At 42.7% G+C, this 20,992-nt stretch overlaps 2 protein-coding genes across 2 annotated transcripts in view; one reads left to right on the plus strand and one right to left on the minus strand.

Annotated features, from left to right (window-relative positions):
- Positions 1-476: 476 nt before the first annotated feature.
- DCTN5 (dynactin subunit 5) lies at positions 477-19,407 on the minus strand. The gene is made up of 6 exons (XM_080831681.1): positions 19,260-19,407; positions 18,452-18,520; positions 12,030-12,148; positions 8,517-8,628; positions 4,878-4,980; positions 477-1,854 (listed from the first exon to the last, which is right to left on the minus strand). The coding sequence occupies exons 1-6, from the start codon at positions 19,305-19,307 to the stop codon at positions 1,757-1,759; spliced, it is 549 nt and encodes a 182-aa protein (XP_080687807.1). The 5' UTR covers positions 19,308-19,407; the 3' UTR covers positions 477-1,756.
- A 281-nt stretch (positions 19,408-19,688) lies between these two features.
- The window catches only part of PALB2 (partner and localizer of BRCA2), a gene marked incomplete at its 5' end in the record, with an annotated part of 28,426 nt that continues 27,122 nt past the window's right edge, over positions 19,689-20,992 (plus strand). Inside the window, one exon of the mRNA XM_080831690.1 lies at positions 19,689-19,736. Within this exon, the coding sequence (XP_080687816.1) occupies positions 19,689-19,736 (48 nt within the window). The remainder of the gene's footprint in view (positions 19,737-20,992) is intronic.

The following is a 20,992-nucleotide window of genomic DNA, read 5'->3' on the forward strand; positions in this document are numbered from 1 at the left end:
CTTAGACAACATCAAAGCTCTGTCAATTTGTCTTTATGGTGGCACAAAAGGAGAAGGGAACTAGGGAAGATGCCAGGAAATGACCCAAACCACCCCCCCCAAACAAAACAAAAACCCTGCAACCATCACAGACTACTGGTATCAGGGTACATAGCAGATGTGCTCCAAGGGCAAGCTTACTCTCATCTTACCAGGGCAGAGCTGAATCGCATGGCTATGCTGCCAGACAGACATGGGTATGACTCCTGGGTCAGCCACTTCGTCACTGTAGGGACTGGACCAAATTATCTAAGATCTTTGAGTTTTCTCTCATCTATAAAATGGGAATAACATCCCACTCACTGGGTTGGCATGAGCCATAAGCAGACTAGTGAATGTAAAGTCTATAGCAGGGTACCAGGCATGCAGGGAAATGGCTGAGGAAGTGAGGCAGCCATCACGGAGGGGGAGAGGGATCACCTTCAAATGATTTGTTTCACATATCAATCTTTTAATGCATAAAAATAAAGACAAACTGGAAAACAGTTTTACATTGACCTAGAGGAGATCATCACATATAGTCATTTTAACAAACCCCGCAACCACATATTAAGTCCAGACAGCTCCTGCTAGATCCTAACCTTCAAGGCTGAACCGTCTTACCGTGTTCACAGCAGAATCAAAGCATTAAGTAAAGCCAAGGTTCTCAGACCTTCCCTTCTAAATCTTCCTTTTAGACCAAGAGGTCAGAGCAGAACCAGGCAGGGTTGTGTTATTATCCAGGAGATGGTTAATAACAACACTGGTAAATTCATTTACTCCTTGGAGCTCTGTGCCCACAGCATGATTTAAGAGGCCCCCGTGTATATATGTGATTGGGTCTAGGTAGAGATATTTTGGTCTGAACTGTGAGGTTTATGGCAAATACAGAGTGGATGAATGGCTCTAGGCCAGAGGACAAGTGTCACAAATGCTACGTCTTCAAGGAAATAAGGCATATGCAGTTGCCTCCAAATACCGTGAGGCAAGTAGTGACTACCAGACTAGTCCATTCATATAGCAGACTCCTACCTGGGTCTTTGTAAAAATAAAATCTGGGTGCTGAAGGCCCCCCTTCTAGTGAAAGCCAAAGGCCCTAGAACAGAATGCTAGAAAGTCTTTTATTAATTACTCTGGGCTAAAAAGACACTTAAGGTCATTTCAGGAAGAAGAGAAATGCTAACCACCCCTCCCTTCAAGCTTTAGTAGCCAATAGGAATCTGGGCTCTGAAAAGTCACAAACACTTCCCCCACACTGCAAGACCATGGGCAACTGTGGCAGCTCAGCAAAGGTGAGAGCGAACCACGTAAGCAGTGTTTACTGTGGGCAGCTAATGGCCGTGATCAGTAGGCCAGCTCACAGCCACCACACTGGGACAGTGGTCTGCTCTGTGGGCCTGTTTTGGCAGAATCCCATCATCCACAGGACCAAGGGGTGGGAGTGTTGGGAACAGATGATTCTGTGTTCCACAGATAATGGCATGAAGGGACCGTTAATAGATAAGGTTTAAGCACAACATTTGGACACAACTCCTTTAGACATTCTGTTATTGAAGTCTTGAGAGCTTAGAACCTGGAAGGATTGAGAAATTCTAAAGAATTAAACAAAACCAGACAAACAGAAAAAGAGGGGGAATGGTATCAAAGACACAAGAACTCTTTGTAGATGCTGGCTGGCTCACTTTGTCCCCAAGTTCATCTTAGAGCTCACATGAATTTGAGACATGAGGCAGAGACATTAGACCTGTGTCAAGGGCAAAAACTTCTGGTAGTAGCTCTTGGTGACGTCAATCATCAGCTCCTGGGTACATTCTGGGAGCTCCCCTGAAAACAGTCCTGGGGAAAGAAAGATCTGGTCAACCAACTGGAGCTGAGGGAGGCCAGCAGCTCTGATTTCTGTTTCAACCCCTATAGGGCCCTTTTCTTTACTCATGAGCGTCTAAATGCTAGATCTTCCAGCTTCAATGCTAGCAGAGTATTTCTACTGACCATATCTTCAAGATGATATTTTTGTGTGGGGGGGGAGACAAATAATGCAATTCCCCGAATGGATAAATACCTTCCAGGTAAAAGAGGTTCATACATTATTGCATGAGCTGAAGAGTTAAGGCATCTCTGACTACATGGGAGGTTGTTCCAGACAAGGATTTGTCCATCCCCTGGATTCTGATGTGACAAGCCCAGGTGAGCACTCTCTGAGGTAAGAAACTGCTCTGTTGTTCATACAACGAAGCTGAATCCAATCCCCAAACCTGCTACATACAGAAAAATTGTGGATGGGAGTAGAACAGAAATATCCTACCAAAAGACAAAAAACTGTATTTAAGGATTTCAGGGAAAGAGGCACTCTCATCCACTATGGGTAAAAGCATATGTTTGAACAACTATTTGGAAGAACAACTCTGGAAAATCCAGCAAAACTTTTAAAAGTTCATACCCTGTGATCTGACAACCCAACTTCTAAGAATTTATCTTACAAATAACCTTGCCCAAGGGAACAATATATGTATAAGAAAATTAATGCAGCAAAGTTTCTAATAGTGGAAAACCAGGTACAATGTCTAATGGTCCATTATTCCAGGAAACCAGTCAGTTACATTATGGTATATTTATGTAGTGAAAACCATGCAACCACGAAAAGGAATGAGGGGAATCTCTACATACTGACAAGAAAAGATCCCCAAGATACACTGTGAAAGCAAATTTCCAAACAGAAAAGAAAGTGTGAATCTGTTTATATAGGTGTGACAGTTTTATATATCTGTGTTATATACAAAAGTACACACATATACGTACACACACCTAAGCATTAATACACATACAAAACAAACACATACACTTGCATATATATATACGGAGAAAATAACAGGCAGGACAGAAAAAAGGTCTAAAGAATACAAAATCCTCAAAGGCACCTTTTATAAATGTGCAGTCCATGTTAGATTTGCAAACATGTTTGGTCTGCACAGTATTTAATCTTTTTAAAAAGCTAGCAGCCAACATTTAAAATTCAGAGATATCATGTAGATATGCAGATTTTTAGCTCCTCATGAACTATCAGAAATTCTTAAAATGTTAGCTCTGTACTCTTGGCCAGCCATAATAGGCTGTCACTTCAATCACGTCTGTGTGACTCCTACAGGCAGTTTTGGGTTTTTGGTTCCTGACCCAGATTCTTTCCAGATGGTTTGTCTTTCATTTTATTCCACTACTCAGTGGAGCCCTCCAAAAACGTGCCAGTTGTCCTACAATTTTAGGCCTCTTTATTAAAGACAGAGATTGCCAATAGCAGTATCTAGATGGTTAACTTTTGTTTGTCAAACTACTAAAAATGAACATGGGAAGTACCTTGCCACAGCACAGAAAGTACTGGACTCTAAATAAGGGGTCTTAAGAGCTAATCAAGGCTTTCCCAGGAACAAGCTCTGACCCTGTCGACAACTCAATCTCTCTAGGCCTCAGTTTCCCCTCTACACAATCATCTCTAAGGTCTCATGCAGCTTGAATCCTCCATCAGAACCTCCAAACAGTGCTTACTTGGATTTCAAATACCAAGCGGTATGTCTCCCTGTCTCGGCCATCAATGCCCAAAGACCACTGCTGGTTCTAAGGACCCTGAATAAGTCAAAAGAGATTAAGATATTACTCTGGTAATAGACTTCTCACCTCAGAAGGTGAGACTGTCTGACAATCAACCGAAAACAACCACTGGGGCTGTTCTGATCTGCGCATGCTAAGAATGATAATACTTTCTCACAGTGGGAACCCAATCTAGGGAGAATCACTCAGCAAGGCTCTCCTTCCTCCTCTGCAAATGCAGAGGTGCATGGAACAGCAGAACAGCCCATTTCCTCCCCAAGGAATCTGAATGGATGATTTTGCACATCCTTGAAACCCACAGTCAATGATCTGAGTGATGAGTTTTTTAATTGGAAAAGCAACTAAACCACCAAGGGGTACATCTCATATATTGTCAAATCTCTCACTACATAGCATCTCCCATCTGTGAATCTCTGGTGTGCCTTTGTCCACACTGCACGAGTTCAACCATGTAAAACCATACACAGAAGAGACGAGACTGCCTTGGGGTAGGGGTAGGGGACATGAGGTTTTCTTCTTCTTTCCGCTTTCCTGTGTTTTCCAAGTTTTCTAGGAGGAGGATATATTACTTTTGTTTTCTCACATGCTTGGCCATTGGGAACTCTGAGCTCACAAGGGCTTTACCTGAAGGCATTCTGTCAGCCAAAGTCGAGAGGGGATGCATATGCTTCTCTTGGGTGTCCTAGAGGTATTGTTGGTCTTAGACCATGTTTTATGTTAACTCTTCAGTTTGGGCATTCCTGGGTAGTGTGGGAAGTATAAGTTCAAGACCCCAAACAGCATGAAGCCATTTTTAGAATTCTCTGGAAGATTTTTTCTTTTTCCATCCAGCGCCCAGACCAAGAAAGGCTTGCTTCTTTGTACTTTTCCTGTGCTGGTGGCAGGTTGACTCTAGATCAACTTTTATTGAGCGATCACCCTTCAAGAGGATCTCTCTGCCTTTCAAGGCTTTTTCTCTCATCCCCACGGAAGTATCAAACCCTAAACCACTCTATTTATTATGAAGATGCATAAACCTAACCATGCTTATAGCGTGGGTTTAGTCTCCTCTTTGCTTCTGACCCTTGAAATTTCCTTGTGAACCCAACTGCACATTTAAAAAGATATTGGTTATATTTTTAGATAGCATTTCTAGATAATCTCTAGCAAGAGAGTTTTTAAATTAGCTAGATCAATACATTGTCAGAGATAAAAATTGCATGCATTACTTTTGTGATAGAAAATGAGCTTGAGCTTTCATAATCAGCACCCAAGCTTACCTGGGCAGCCAGAGAAGACGGTGAATGGTGGCACCACAGTTTCTGGGGGTAATACTGTGTTGTCAAGAATTTTGCAGCAGTCTTTCAATACACATCGGCGCCCCTGAAATTAAAATCTTGTCACTAGGAAATAGAGCAGGAAATGCTCAAGTAGAAGTTGCCTGGTCTGCTGCATGGAATCTATTTTATATTTTCTCCATTCATGATATCATACAATAGAAAGGGCCAATGACAAGAGGTTTGGCCACAATTCCCTACTTCAGGTAGCACATGAAAAGCACATGACAAGCACATAAAATCTCAGATTTTACCAAAGAATATTAAGTTAGCTTAGATATTACAGACTGAAATTCAGTTTCCCAAGAGTTGTACCATTTTCTTTTTTCTTAAATTTAGTGGACATCTACTTTTTTGTTTGTCCAACATTTGATCACCTTTCTTCTGGTAACAGAACCCATATTGTCCTTGGTAACACCCCTCTGTCCCCGACAGTCCCCTATCCTGACCCCAAACCCCAAGCCTGGCTTCAAGTACTGTTTTATGGAATGAGCCAAATCAGTCTGATGAATCACAATATCAAAGCTTCTGCTGACACTATTGGGAAAAGCAGCTCTTTCCAGCGGGGTTTCTGGAGGACAGGACAGACATTTGGACCAGCTGTCTTGTTTCCACAAGGGAAGAAACTGCCTGAGAGCTTCCCAAAGGAAAGTGGGAAAGAGAAGGAACTAATTCTCATGATATCAATTGAACCCCTAAAGCCACGTGTGCACACAATTAGGATCTACTTTTTACTCTTGGTCCATATTAGCCATAAGTTTGTTTTGAAGGTTTAGGCCAAAACTAAAGCTTGACTTAATCCACTGCTGCCACTTTTCAATTCTGCATCACCCACAGCATTTTGAAGGCAAGAAATAAGGTTTGGAAGATCCATCTGTTTCCTGGTTTAAGGGAAAGGGGAGGTTTCTTCTATAAATAGATTAAAGTTGTGCCTCAGACTACCTGCCGAGTAAGTGAAAGTTTCAGTCTTCACTGACTACTTTGACATCACCAGGGCTTGTGCATTCAGTTGGTTCTGGTCAGAGGACCGATAAAACATACTTGGCTGACAACATGGAATCCCCCAAAACATCAGGAGAATGCTAACCTGTCTAGATCTCAGATTTTACCAAAGAATATGAAAGATACTTTGATTTGGTTGTATTAAAATTTTCCTAATTATTAATAAATACCCAAATGTATGTATTTCCAGGAATTTCCAAGTAGATTGCTAAATGAATGTTTTAGAAAGCTTATACCTTGAAGGTCTAAAATTTTTAAGTGACTAAGCTGTCTCTGGCAAGGTGGATAATAGCCTTGGCGATACTTGACACTATCCGTAGCTCAGAAACAAGTTATAACTGCAGCTCTCCATTCATTCTTGGAAAGTTCCCTCCCATGAATTACCTGATAGTGGCAATTCCCAAAATACAGCAGCTGGCCAGCTCCCCTGGTGACTCAAATTAACTCAAAGATGTCCTATGACACCTAGGCTCCTAATAATTCCAACTAAGCACATGGGGCACTGGGTGGAAAGAAGCTGAATGTGCTGCGTGAGGCATGAGCCATTCACACAGAGGGCTCTGTAGACAAAGGGCCCTGGAAAAGAAGAGCAGTGTGAATAAAACTTCCGCTGTGTACCATCAGCCACCACCCAGCCTGGACGCACATGCTGCGTCCACTAGTTAGCCACTCTGCCCACTCAGGCAAATGATGTTCAATCAGCTTCTAGAGCATTCTGGGCAAACTCATCAATTAAATAGCAGCAAAAAGTCAGAACGCGGGTACTTCTTAGGAATGAGTGTATTGGCAATAGATGAGGAGGTGAAAAGCTGAAACTGTTTCTTTATTCTTTCCTGGAGGACTTTCCCAGGAGGAGTAAAAAACTCCATGTTGCCAGTATTACGGCTACCTGTATCTCCTGATAGAGGTTACTCAGCATCCTTGAGCCTTGGGCTCCTCCTCTGGGAAACAGAACATAAAATCAAACCTGCAGGGATGCTGTGAGGATTAGAGACAATGAACGTAAAACTCACAGCACAGTCACAGTGCCCATGAAGATTGTCTGTGAGGCTTTTTCTGCAGGCACCTGGGCAACTCTGATGGACACCTATAAATTTACACATCTGAACAGGAGTTAGATCACCAAATGGGTGCTGTTACAAGGGTCTGTGGGTCATGGGGACAGCTGGACTCTAAAAGAGTCCCTGCTAGCTCCAAGATTCTAGAGTTCTAAAAGGATCTTTCTCCTGAGATTACTAGAGAATAGGTACTGCCAATACCCAACAGTGACTGTGTCTGAAATAATGTATCAGAAAGTGGCACAAAAAAGCAAAGTACGGGACAAGAAGACTAGAACTCCCTAAGCACTGGGAAGAGCATTTGGGTTTTAACATTTCAGACATTTAGCTCCGGGGATAAAGGACGGGGCTAACACAGTAGGCTACTATGAACATGTCATCACTCTGCAGAAGAAAATGTCAGAAAAATCCAGCTGTGGCTTAGAAAGCCAGCTTCTCTCACACAGAATGGGCAGACAGAATGGGTTTCACGATTTTCCCCCTTTCTTCAACATCATGCCAAACAAAAGACCTTCTGTTTCTAACACATACAAAGGGACTCTTCTGGAGGAGAATATTTGGCAAAACAACCACTTCTCTTAATTCTGAGTAACAGGTCGGATTAAGATGTTTTCCACAGCAATGTGGCCCTCCACTGCACGGTCCATCTTTGCTGTGCTCTCGTGGCTTGTAGAATGTGACCGCATGGTTTCTGCAAGTATTTTATACTTGAAGATTATCCAGAACATGGAGCTGCCTCTGTATTATTGGGAACAGCCATTTAAAAACATGAAAAGTCCTTGGCTTTTCCTAGAAGCTAGGATTTGGGTACAAATTTAAAATATAGGAAACATTTTCCCTAACCCTTAAGGCAGTTCAGCTCTGGTCATTAACATTCTCACCCAGGATGTTCTCATAAATCCCAACTGAAATCAAGCTCTTCATCTATGAAATACTAAGAAATCCAACTTCACAAAGCCTTGGCCAGATGAAATGAGGAGATCCCAAGGCTCCTGAACACTGAATGTCCAAACGTCCATTGAACAAGGGCCCACTTGTACCCTGCACACTCATCACCCTGAACTACTTACAGTTCCCTTAATGTCATGCCCCTTGTCCCCCCACTAGACTGTACAATCCTGGAGGTAAAGCAACAGGTAGGCTATAGAGCAGGCATGGCTATTCATACTGCCTGAGTTCAAATCCCAGCTTTACCACTTCATAGCCCTGTCAAACCCCTAATTTCTAAGGTCTTCAGGCTTGTCGCCTACAAATAGGGATAGTAACAGTGAGCTACCGCCCTTAGATGGTTATAAGGGTCAAATGAAATAATCAAAGGGAAGAGTTTAACATCACATAGAAGAAGTTAGATAAACTTTAGCCATGATTATTAACGCCTAGAAACCTTCAAATCCAATAATAATTCCAGTAGACCAGAAACTACTTCTACCCTGCGTGGCCACAGAAGCAGAGGCCCACTGATGTGAGGGATGGAGCTGGAGGAGCAGGGAGGCTGTTTAGCCAGCCAAGGCACCATACTCACAATCACACAGTTCTTGCCAACGTGAACGTAAGAGCCAATCTGAGCTGCGTTGACCACACAATCTTCCTCAATAAAGACATGGTCCCCAATATGTAAAGGAAAGAATGCAACGCTAGAGAAGGAAAAGAAGATGAACAACAACAAAAAAATGTCAAGGTGATTTGCTTTCGGTCAAGGTTTATAGAACTGCTGATCATACTCTCAACTTCATCATCTTGTTTTAATAAGACTGCTCCTAGCAAGGAAGGAATCCTCAGGCTAAGAGAATTCTATAATGTTGGAGATAAATGTGATTACTAGCTCAAAATCAGAAATATTAGACCGGGCAGTGTACTAGGAAACAGCAAGACCGAAGTGGCGAGACCTTCCAAGCTAAAAGAGCTGGCACCAAATGAATGAATGTTTTGCTCATTCCTGTGTCCTTGGAAAAGCTCATAGGTCACATATTCGGTAATCTGCCCAAGATGTTGTAGGGGACTGACATCAGTTCCTGGGACATATTTTCTACTATTCAACATTCCAAAAATTTGTATATTCACTGATTTTACTGAGTGCCTATTTGCCAGACTCTATGCTAAAAATTGGAAATATAACAGCAAGCAAAAATGACACTATCCAGCCCATGAGGAGACAGCAATCAAGAAAAGAAAGATTAAACAAATGATTATATAAGTAGTTAGTTACAACTATTATAAGTACTACAGAGTAAAAAATACCAAGTTATAAGCAGAGAATTTACCTAGATTAGAAGTTTGGTAAAAGTTAAATTTAAAAGATTTTATTTATTTATTTGACAGACAGAGATCACAAGTAGGCAGAGAGGCAGAGAGAGAGAGGAAGGGAAGCAGGCTCCATGCTGAGCGGAGAGCCTGACGCGGGGCTCGATCCCAGGACCCCGGGATCATGACCTGAGTCGAATGCAGAGGCTTTAACCCACTGAGCCACCCAAGCGCCCCAAAAGTTTAATTTTAAGTGACATTTAAGGGGCATCTGGGTGGCTCAGTCGGTTAAGCACCTGACATTGGCCCAGGTTATGATCTCAGAGTCCTAGGATCGAGCCTCATGTTGGGCTCTGCACTCAGTGGGGAGTCTGACTCCTCTCTCCCTCTCCCTCTGCCCATCCCCATGCTTGTCTGCCCGCCCCCTCTCTCAAATGAATAAATCTTTAAAAGAAAAAGTGACATTTAAGCCAAGACCTGAAGGATGAGTAGGAGTCAGTAGGCTTTCTCCAGATTTCTGACATTGCCATTCTCCATGATTCCTCAAATGTCATTGACAGTGGTTCTATGATCACATTTACAAGTAACTTCAGTACCTTGGGATAGAAAATATTTGGACTAGAACTAAAATAGGGGCGCCTGGGTGGCTCAGTGGGTTAAAGCCTCTGCATTCGACTCAGGTCATGATCCCGGGGTCCTGGGATCGAGCCCCGCATCGGGCTCCCTGCTCAGCGGGGAGTCTGCTTCCTCCCTTCTCTCTCCGCCTGCCTCTCTGCCTACTTGTGATCTGTCTGTCAAATAAATAAATTAAAAAAAAATAAAAAATAAAAAATAAAAATAAAATAAAGTAGCTGGATGCTCACTGGCTCTATGTAGTCCTGTGCTCTGTTTTGTCAGGAATATTTTGTCAGAGAGGATACCTGTCTTCCCTGGACCTATAGCTTATTTAAATTTTCCTTAATCCATTTGTATTTTTGATCTGGGACCTTGTGTGACAATGAATTTCTCGATCTTATCAGTCTATAGCTGCACTGTCAGCACCTGAATTTTAAATTAAAAATTCCAAACTTGGTATTATTATCTGGTTCTATGATCTATTATCTGGTTCTTGTATAGAGCTATGTGAGGTGGGGGACAGGGGAATCCATACTCACTTGCTGTTTCTGTGTTGCTATTTACACTTTTGTATTCCTATATTTCCCATGACTATTCCTAATTACACAACCTACTGTTCACCAATAAACCCCCTATTTATTCTCGGTGCTTTTCTGAGACCATAGCCAGCACAGTAATGCTGCTATCAGAAGGGGGAGCCAACGACTCGGGCAGAGTACCTGTCACAGTGTGGAACCACAAAAGCCCACCGCAAGGATTTCTCATTTCCCCCAACAGCCTTCTGAGCTAATGAGCAAATGTTTTCACGTGAATGATTTGCCCTGGCTCCTTGCTCCCATTCCTGTATGTAATGGAAAGCCTGGAGTCTGACTCCATTCTGAGACATGCAGGACGATTCCTGTGTGCTTCACTCCTTGGTAGTACAGTCTGAGTTGGCTGCTCTCTTTACTATTCCTTCCTAACCATGTTCAGCCTTGTGACAGGACTGTCACATTATACAGTGGCTATCACATTATAGTATCACATTCTATAGTAGTCATCTATGTATATAAGTGTTTCTACCACTAGGTTTTTGAGAACTTTGAAGCAGGAATGCTGGGGCGCCTGGGTGGCTCAGTGGGTTAAGCCGCTGCCTTCAGCTCAGGTCATGATCTCAGGTCCTGGGATCGAGCCCCACATCAGGCTCTTTGCTCAGCAGGGAGTCTGCTTCTCTCTCTCTCTCTCTGCCTGCCTCTCTGCCTACTTGTGATCTTTCTCTGTCAAATAAATAAATAAAATCTTGAAGCAGGAATGCTATTTCATCCATCTTTATGTACCCACCTTATAATCTAGTGCCTGACATAAGAAAGCACTCAATCAGTGCTTACTGAATTACTCAATGAAATGCAGATGGTGCCATAGGTAGGAGCCAGGAGGGAAAAGAGGGAGAGGTAAAAACAACATCAACAAAAAAATACCAGCACATCAGGCACAGTCGACAGTTTTCCTGCCCTGTCCATGACCTTTCCTGGATAATCCTTATTACCATTGAGAGAACAGTGGGCCTGACTTGCCTCTGCCCTCCGGGTCAAAACTGTTTAGACCAGGGGTGGGCACTTAACTCCAGCTGAGCCAATCAGATTCCCTCTGCCAAGATTCTGGATATAAGACCTAAAATCTTTGGCTGGTATCTGTTGAAGCCTAAATAGAGAACTGATATAAATAATAAGCTGAGGCAGAATGGCTGGCCCCATGAGAAAAGGGGGAAGACGAAGTCAACATGAAAGAGAGGAGAGGGAAGCAGAATGCAGAGACAAAGACCAACAAGAAACAACATAATCTTGGTGATAGAGCGACAGACAGAACAGTTGTCTTGATTCTGGCTAGCTGTTCAAGTATAAGTTCTAGTCCCTATGAGGCCTGGCCCCTTTTCCTACCCTTATATTCCATAAATATGCCTGCATCTCTTCATCAGAACCCCCTCTGCCTTTGCCAATTTAAGTGGATTCTGTTTCTGGCAACCAACCAACAACCAGACTAAGACAACCACCACCAGAGTTGTGTTCATTACAGTGAATTCCTCCTCAGTGTCCCAAACAACAGCATAGACCCACTCCTAACACCACAACTCAACACTTGGACTACACCACCCGTAGCAGCATCTCGCACACGACCGAAATTAGGTAAGTAAATTACATACCCTTTGCTGAATTTCTTGAATGGTGGCCTTATGACACTCCGACTTTTCACAACACAATGACGTCCAACTCTTACATTTGCCAGATCCCCTCGGATAATACAGTCATTCATCACAATGGTCTATAAAATAAAGCACATTTTTTTTCAAGATTTTATTTATTTATTTGACAGACAGAGATCACAAGTAGGCAGAGAGGCAGGCAGAGAGAGAGGAGGAAGCAGGCTCCCTGCTGAGCAGAGAACCTGATGTGGGGCTTGATCCCAGGACCCTGGGATCATGACCTGAGCTGAGGGCAGAGGCTTTAATCCACTGAGCCACCCAGGTGCCCTAAAATAAAGCACATTTTAAAAAGCTACCAACATAGCCTAAAATACAACAAAAAGAGTAGGTAAGAAGACACTGAAGTTATGCTATGATCTACTGAGTCACATGTTCTCTCAAAAGGGATAACTTTAACATAATGAGAACCGCCCTCATAACACTGACTCAGTTGAAGATGTTCCCAGCATATCATCAGCTTTGCCCTTAATATCCCATGAACAGGACTTGTTGAATAAACAGATCTTTACTAAAAATGTTAGTTGACCTAGTTTACTCACCTCCTCAGATTCACTTGGTTCTACCTGCCCTTAAGCCTTGGCGGCTTCCTAAGTGAGAATCCAGGCTGCTCCTACCTTTGTCCAATCTCCCAACACTACTGACTATCTCCAACTTCATGCTCCTGGATGTAGACCTATTGAGCTCCTGGTTCCTCTCCCAAATTCTGGACTCAGATGAAGTGCAACATTGTAGGGTATGATATCCAGCTGCCCCAAAGATTGCCTAGATAGGCTGCAGGGTGAATAACCTAACTCAGAAGTTTGGGGGAATTAATACCCCATACTTGGTAAAGAATAGGCATTCTGGAAATATCTTATGAATAAATGTGGTTTAAAAAAAAAGTGCATATGGCTGGGAAAAGTAAGCTGGGACTAGGCCTTATGAGGCATTATGTATGCTTAGGCTTTTTCCCTAGAGGATATAAGGAATCAAAGTTTTTAAGCAGAGGATTAACAGACTGAATCTTTATTTTAGAAATACTGCTCTGAAAGCTGTGTACAGTGAATGCAGGGGGCAAGTAAGACTAGAGAGAAAGTGACACTTTAGATGACTACAGTGGATCAAGGTCAAATGAGAGGATGGGCCTTCCCTGTAATAGCTGTTCATGAAGAAAAGAGAAATACAAGGTAGAGGAAACTGCTCAAGCCTCTAGATCTACTAATTAAGGGGGACAAGCAGGGCAGAGAGACCACATTCAACAACCGTGTAAGTAGAATTGGTCAAATTAAAAGTTTGAAAATTCTACAGAACAATGAGCCAGTTTCTTCAACATATAAGCGGCATGGGGAGAAAAACAAGCTGGGGGAAAAGAACTGTTACAGATTTGAAGGGTCCTAAGAGATACATCAACCAGATGCAATGTGTACTTGACCTTGTTTGGATCCTGATTTGAATAAACCAACTGTAAAAAGACATGTTAAGATACTAGAAAGATTGAACATGAACTGAGGATTATATGATATTAGGAAATTACTGGTTTCTTAAAAAATATATCACGATAAGGATACTCTACTCATTTTTTAAAAATTTTTTTAAAGATTTTATTTATTTGACAGAGGGAGACACAGCGAGAGAGGGAATACAAGCAGGGTGAGTGGGAAAGAGAGAAGCAGGCTTTCCACCAAGTAGGGAGCCCAATGTGGGGCTCGATCCCAGGACTCTGAGATCATTACCTGAGCCGAAGGCAGCCATTTAACAGCTGGGCCACCCTGACACCCCTAAAATCTTTAAATCTTAGTGATATATACTAAGTATTTATGCATGAAATAATACAGTGTTTGCAATTTGCTTTAAAATACTCCAACTCCCTGCCCTCTCCCTGGTCAAAAACGTATGGGTTTGTGGGGCAGGTACAGAGATGAACCAGGGATGTCAGAATAACTGCAGAAGCTGGTGAATGAGTATATGGAGATTCATTATACTTTCTCTCTACTTTGGTACATTCTTAAAAGTTGCATAACAGGGGAGCCTGGGTGGCTCAGTGAGTTAAGCCTCTGCCTTCGGCTCAGGTCATGATCCCAGGGTCCTGGGATCGAGCCCCGCATCGGGCTCTCTGCTCGGCAGGGAGCCTGCTTCCCGCGCCCCCTGCTTGCCTCTCTGCCTACTTGTGATCTCAGTCTGTCAAATAAATAAATAAAATCTTTTTTTAAAAGTTGCATAATAATACCAATGTACACAACATGGATAAATCTCAAAAACCTTATGCTGAGTGAAAGAAGGCTGACAACAATGACTACATGATTCCCATTACAGGCAATTCCAGAAAATGCCAACGTAATCTCTATTAGTGTTATATCAGTGGTTATCTGGGGCCAGGGGTAGTAGGAAGACTGACTATAGAGGGGTCCAAGGAAATGAGGGTGATGGAAATATTTTATATCTTAATTGTGGTAGTGGCTGCATAGTTGTAAGCAACAGTCAAAACTTGTCAAACTGCAAGGCACCTGGGTGGCTCACCTGGTTAAGCATCTGCCTTTGGCTTGGATCATGGTCCCGGGGTCCTGGGATCAAGCCCCAAGTCAAGCTCCCTGCTCAGTGGGGAGTCTGCTTCTCCCTCTCCCTCTCCCTCTGCCCCTACCCTCTGCTTGTGCTTTCTGTCTCCTGTTGACTTGCTCTCTCTCAAATAAATAAATCTTAAAAAAAAAACACAAAACTTGTCAAACCGCACACTTAAAATGGGTATACTTCATTGCATGTAAATGTAAATTGTGTCTCAATAAACATAACTTTTAAAATGTTCCACTGTAGGGGCACCTGGTTCAGTCAGTTAAGGATCTGCCTTTGGCTCAGGTCATGATCTCGGGGTCATGGAATCAAGCCCCGCACTGGGCTCCCTGCTCAGTAGGGTGTCTGCTTGTCCCTCTCCCTCTGGCCCTCTCCCTGCCTCATGATCTCTCTTGGTCTCTCTCTCTCAAATAAATAAATAAAATCTTTAAAATAAATATTCCACTATAAAATGTTAAAAATGGGAAAAAAAAGGGGGGGAAGAGAATCTATATAATCTGGTCATTGTTTAGATATCGGGGAAAGAGAGAAAGAGAGTCCAGGCTGAAAGTCTAGAATAGGGTGAGCAATTCTGGGGACTGGACTGGACGACAAATTCAGTTGTGAAATGTTATTTGAGGTATCTGTGGGATAACCAACTGGCAGTTATAAATGAAGGTCTGGGGCCCAGGACAGAAGATCAGGGTAGAGAGGTAGATGGAGAACACCTCAAATATGGGTAAATTTAGATATGTCACTAGTCTGAACACCAGGCTCTGAGAAATTACTAAAAATGAAGTGGGCTCATACTTCGAAAAGTTTACCAATCTCACCTGCATATATGTTCAGTCTATAAAACCTCTACTAGTAAAAAGACAATTTCTCATCAGCTGTTGACTTAAAGGACTATAGTTCCTGTTGGTTTTTAAAAACAGTCTACTTCAAGTTTAAAGAGATATCTGTTTCTAGTATGTACTCTTTCATCTGAAATCCTTCATTTACTTTAATCATTGTTTTCTGTTTATGCTTCCATCTACAATCAGAGAAAATGACTTCCTTTTCTTTGGAAGAAAGCAGAATACCAAGAAGTTCTGAGTATTTGGTAATGGTTGTTTTTGTTATACTGTGTTTTAAACAAAGATAGCAATCTTAATCTGGAAATAAAGAAAATCCATAAAAGTCCCTTAGGCAGCCTAAATTACACTCCCATTTGGAGAAGCAAACACGGAAAACATAAGTAAAGGATATCACAGGAGGTCAAAGAGATTTAACGTGAGCAACTCAAATCCTGGTTTCCTGTCTCATAAAGAGTGGAGCTGAAGATGAGAAGTCAGATTCAAAACAGAGGCAGCAGGATGTTAAAATGAAAGTGAGTGCATATAAGGACCTCACGGGGAAGAAAATGGTAGTAGAGCAGAGTTCACTGAACTCGACAAAGGATAAGGCAGAGGCAGCGAGCTGGAGGTCTAAGAACTGCACCCAGAAACCTGTTTTGTTTGGCTCACGCAGCCTGTTTCATCATTCAAATTTAGTACTATTATTTGAATAGCGGGACATTTTGCACTTAAAAAAAAATCCAGACTTCCAGTTTCTTTTGAGAAAATATAGGCCTATATTCCCACATGTCAACAATCAGTTTGAGTTTGGCTAGGACATGTACGCGTCAACTGACCAGGCCCCACCACTCCCTGTTGTTGGCACCCAGTCTTCCTTACTCTTTTGATCCCTGCCTATTCCTATAGGCACTGTGACACCTGATATAAGGGTTCAGGAAAATAGAAATCTCACAGTTCTTTAAGGGACAAAACAAAAAACTGGGAACAAAATAACCAATAGGAGAGGGGATAAATGGAACTGTACACAGTAGTGAAAATGCACAAACCACAGTGAATCATAGAAACAGGATTGAGAACAAAGGTCCTTATTAAGTGTGATAGGTGTTTCCTACTGTGGTTATAGTAATAAGTGAGTGTAAAAAAAGTAAATAACAGAAAGCCAAGTAAAGCTAAAGTATGTATGCATATAGTTTACATGGATGTAAACATGTATATATGTATTAGTTTACAACCTACAACATGGATGAACTTTGAAAACATTATGGTAAGTGAAATAAGCCACACAAAAAAGGACAAGTATTATAGATCTAGATTAGGCAAGTTCACAGAGACAGGAAGTGGACTGAGGTTATTAGTGACTAGGCCCCATGTAGGGGGCAGGAGTGGGGAAGATGGGGAGGAAAGAGGGAGTAATTCCTAAATGAGTATAGAGTTTCTGTCCGGGTGGTGAAAGTTTTAGAAATACATAGTGGTGATCATTGCACAATGGTTGTAAATAGAATATGTATTTTTAAATAGGCTCCACACCCAGCGTGGAGCCCAGTGTGGAACTTGAACTCATGACCCTGAGATCTAGACCTGAGCTGAGATCAAGAGCAGGATGCTCAACCAAATGAGCCACTCAAGCACCCCAATTTTAAATATAATTAACACCAATGGATTGTACACTTAAAGACAAAGTGGCAAATTTTGTCACATGTATTTTATTACAATTCCATAAACAAATGTTTCCTAAAAATCACAGAAAATGTTTTGAAATTACCTAAGGGATTTTTAAAAAACTCCACAATTTGCTAATTTGCTAATCAGATTGGGATTAACAGAATTTTCTAATTCTGTGCAGGAACAGTGTGTCTGTAATTACTAGTTATACTTAATTATTGAACTATGCTTCTATTAAATCTCATGTTATGATGAGCTAATGGAGACAGTAATTGTATCTACTGAAAAAATTTATGATTGCTTGATTATAGTAAGACTGTCTTCCCTTTTAATTTAGAGAGATAATATTTCAAAGACAAATGGCAGGAAAAACAGTGGACTTCAGTGTTTGTCACATTCAAATATATCTTGATATTTTCTCTGGTTCTGATATGTCCTAATATTATTCCCATGTTTATACTCATCTGTCTGCTATTTCAGGGTAGTTCAGACTACAAATTCTCAGCCTATCATATTTCATTTTGCAAAGCTGTTTCATAGTTTAGTGTCTTTCCCAATTCTCTCTCTTTAAATTTTATTTGTTTGACACAGAAAGAAAGTGCACAAGCAGGGAGAGAGGCAGAGGAGAGGGAGAGAAGCAGACTCCCAGCTGAACAGGAAGTGCAACTCGGGGCTTGATCCCAGGACCCGTGATCATGGCTTGAGCTGAAGACAGACACTGAGACTGAGACTGAGACGCCTGGGTGCCCCATCCATTCTCAAATTAATTTTAAGAGTTTCAGGGCGCCTGGGTGGCTCAGTGGATTAAGACTTTGCCTTCGGCTCAGGTCATGATCTCAGGGTCCTGGGATCGAGTCCTGAATCGGGCTCTCTGCTTGGCAGGGAGCCTGCTTCCTCCTCCTCTTCTCTCTCTGCCTACTTGTGATCTCTATCTGTCAAATAAATAAATAAAATCTTCTAAAAAAAGAAAGTTTCAGTTAATGTTGAATCATTATTACTAAACAATTATATTATTATACTTCATAGCTTCTACACTAAAGTGTTTTGTTGCCTATTTATGTTTGTGTCTGGTAGTTTAGGGCACACAACAACACTTTATAATAATTTCAGTTCTGGGCGCCATGGTATATCATTCCTGGCATAAAGGGAAAAAGGTCTTCTGTTGCCTCCTTTTATTAAATCTTTTTTGTATTCAATACAATTTGGAGAATGGAAAGAAGAGAAATTTTAAATGTACAGCAATAAGTGGGAGACGTGGCAACATATTATCTGCCCTCCTAATGTGATAATTTGTGGAAAGAAAGCAAAGGCATGCCTCCTGGAACTGGCTTTGTCCCTTACCTTGCCATTGAGAACGATGTTCTGACTTCCACACAATACCGACTGGCGACTAACTTTGTTTCCAGATGCCTGAAAGCAAAGAGCAGAAAATGGAGATGCGCAAACTGAGTGGATTCTGGGCTACAGGTTTCCATCAAAAAAGCTGCTACTGGAGAGGAATGGACTTTCAGTGGGGCGAAGTCCCCTGATATCCTGAGTACGGGATATCAAAGCAAGGACGGATTAGGAAACTAGGGATTCCAAGAAGGGAATCCAGAATTTGGACGTCGTAGGTCTAGAGCCTGATAACATCAGAGAGGGGGATTCCAGTTTCAGTTCTATACTTGTAGCCCTAAATCCAGGATAACGACTTAACCGATATCAGAGTTGCAAGAATTCATAGCAACGCTAACTGAGCACTTACCCTACTTCGAGCAATTTACACATATCATGTATTGACTAGAAAGTACCTAACCGTCTTTCAGCGTATAGTAATAAATTACGACACGTCAGTTTAAAAAAACAAAACAAAACAAAACAAAAAACCTTCTGAAAGGCCCGAAGCCTGGAATTCTTGATATTAAGGTGGATAAGACTTGTCCTGCTTTCCGGAAGGTATTTTATCTTTAGGAAATACGGAATAAGTAAAAAAACCTAAACCTGCCATGCAAGGAATAAATAAGAAAGCCGGGCCATTCACGAAGTGACTGTAGGTAATCTCGGACTAAACGCCAAAGGGACCTGGGGTGGGGTAAGGACAGGATGGAGACACCAGCTTCGGAGGGACGCAGTCTCGGAAAAGGGAGGGCAGATGTCTAAACACGCGTACCGTCTCGATGTACTCGGACTTGTTGTAAAGCAGCTCGCCCAACTCCATGGCCACCAACTTCCCGCAGCTCCGTTCCTGTCAAAGCCTGTCAGCCAGTCAGTCTGACTGGAATTCGGGCGACTTCCGGCCGCTCCTCCACTTCCGCTCTGGGCGTCCTCCGCTCTGATCCGCAGCTCGGCTCTCCGCTAGGTGGCCCCGCTCCATTACTCGGTCTTCTCCGGCTGCGCGTGCGCAGGTCGAGCGGTGGCTGTAATTGGCTGGGGGAGACGGCGCGCGGTTCCCGTAGGTGCAACCTGGTGGCGCGCCGGGGGTTTCCCGGGTGCCCGGTTTCCTTCCCCGGCGCCTGCGGGGCCCAGAGCCAGCTGGGGCCCTGGTGTCCGCAGGCCCGGGGCCGGCGACGGCTGCTCCTTCCGTTTGGCTTCCAGCCCGATGGAAGAGCCTCCCGGGAAGCCCCTCAGCTGTGAGGAGAAGGAAAAGGTGCCCTGGGTGTGTGGGAAGGGCTGACTCGGAACTGACTCCTTGCCTAGGATTTTAGGCGTGTCTTTGTTTCCTCGACCGTCCGGGGGTGGCGGTGACCTCTGACCTGCGCTCTTAGGACGCAGCGGGCACCGGGAATGAAAATATAAAGAGTCCTATGCTCACGTGGAGGCATTTAAAGAACAAATTTTGAAGAACAAAGTCCCCTTTGACATCCTCCCCACCCCACCCCCCCACACACACTCTAAATCTTGGCTTCTCCCACCCATTCCCTTAAGTAGATCTCTGAACAGCCTGATGCTTCAGACCTTTTCGCGCGTGTATGGACGGAGGTGGGATATCTGGAAGGGTGTGGTTATATTCCCTAACCCCCTCCCAAAATAGTGTGGGGTTTTTTTGGTTCACAAATGGTGTAAGCCGAGTGGTTCTGCAACTTCCGTTTTACTTCTCCAGGTTTCATCCATGTTAATGTTAACCTACCTTACATCTTGAAGTTCTTTATAGTGTTACGTATTATGAAAGTGCCATTTTTTCATTCGACATTACTCTGCTGAGAGACTTTTAGGTTGTTTCCAGCTTTTGCTTCTACAGCAGTGCTGCTCTGACCAATCCTTACTAACCATGCCACTTTGTGCTCCTGCTGATGATGTTAGCCTGAACGTATCTGTGCTGGCTGTTCCAGGCACTGTGCTAGATTCTTCATTCACATTAGTTCATCAGTCCTTTTATCCCAGCCTGCCTTCTAGTGGAGGGTGAGATAGGTCATTTACAAGTCAAGAAGATAGTTCTTAAATGTTGATAAGGTTGGTGGTAAAGAGGACCCTGTGGGAAACAAACTAGCATAGACATTAAGAGCACAGATTCTAGAATCCAACTACCTGGGTTTGGATCATGTCATTTATAACTGTGTGATCTTGGACAAATTGCTTTCCTTCTAATCTTCCCAAAACTACCTCTTTCCTCCTTTAGGTCTGGGCTTCAGTGGTAGTCCTCAGAAATTCCTCTCTGGCCACGCTGCCTAAAATAGCTCAGGCACTCTCACATCTCCCTGTTGATCTGGGTGTAGAGTACTATGTGATATCATCTTGTCTGTGTATTCGATTTCTTATTAATTATCTGTATCCCTCACTTGTGTGTTAAGCTTGACGACTCTAGTTCTAGCATCTGGGACCATAACTGAGAGTGGTTATCAGTTGTTCCAGATACTGCAGATACTGGGACCATTAACTGACAAGAGATTCATTTGTTGGATGAAT

Source organism: Martes martes (genome assembly GCF_963455335.1).
Source record: "Martes martes genome assembly, contig: SUPER_18_unloc_1, whole genome shotgun sequence".
In the NCBI taxonomy this organism is placed as follows: domain Eukaryota; kingdom Metazoa; phylum Chordata; class Mammalia; order Carnivora; family Mustelidae; genus Martes; species Martes martes.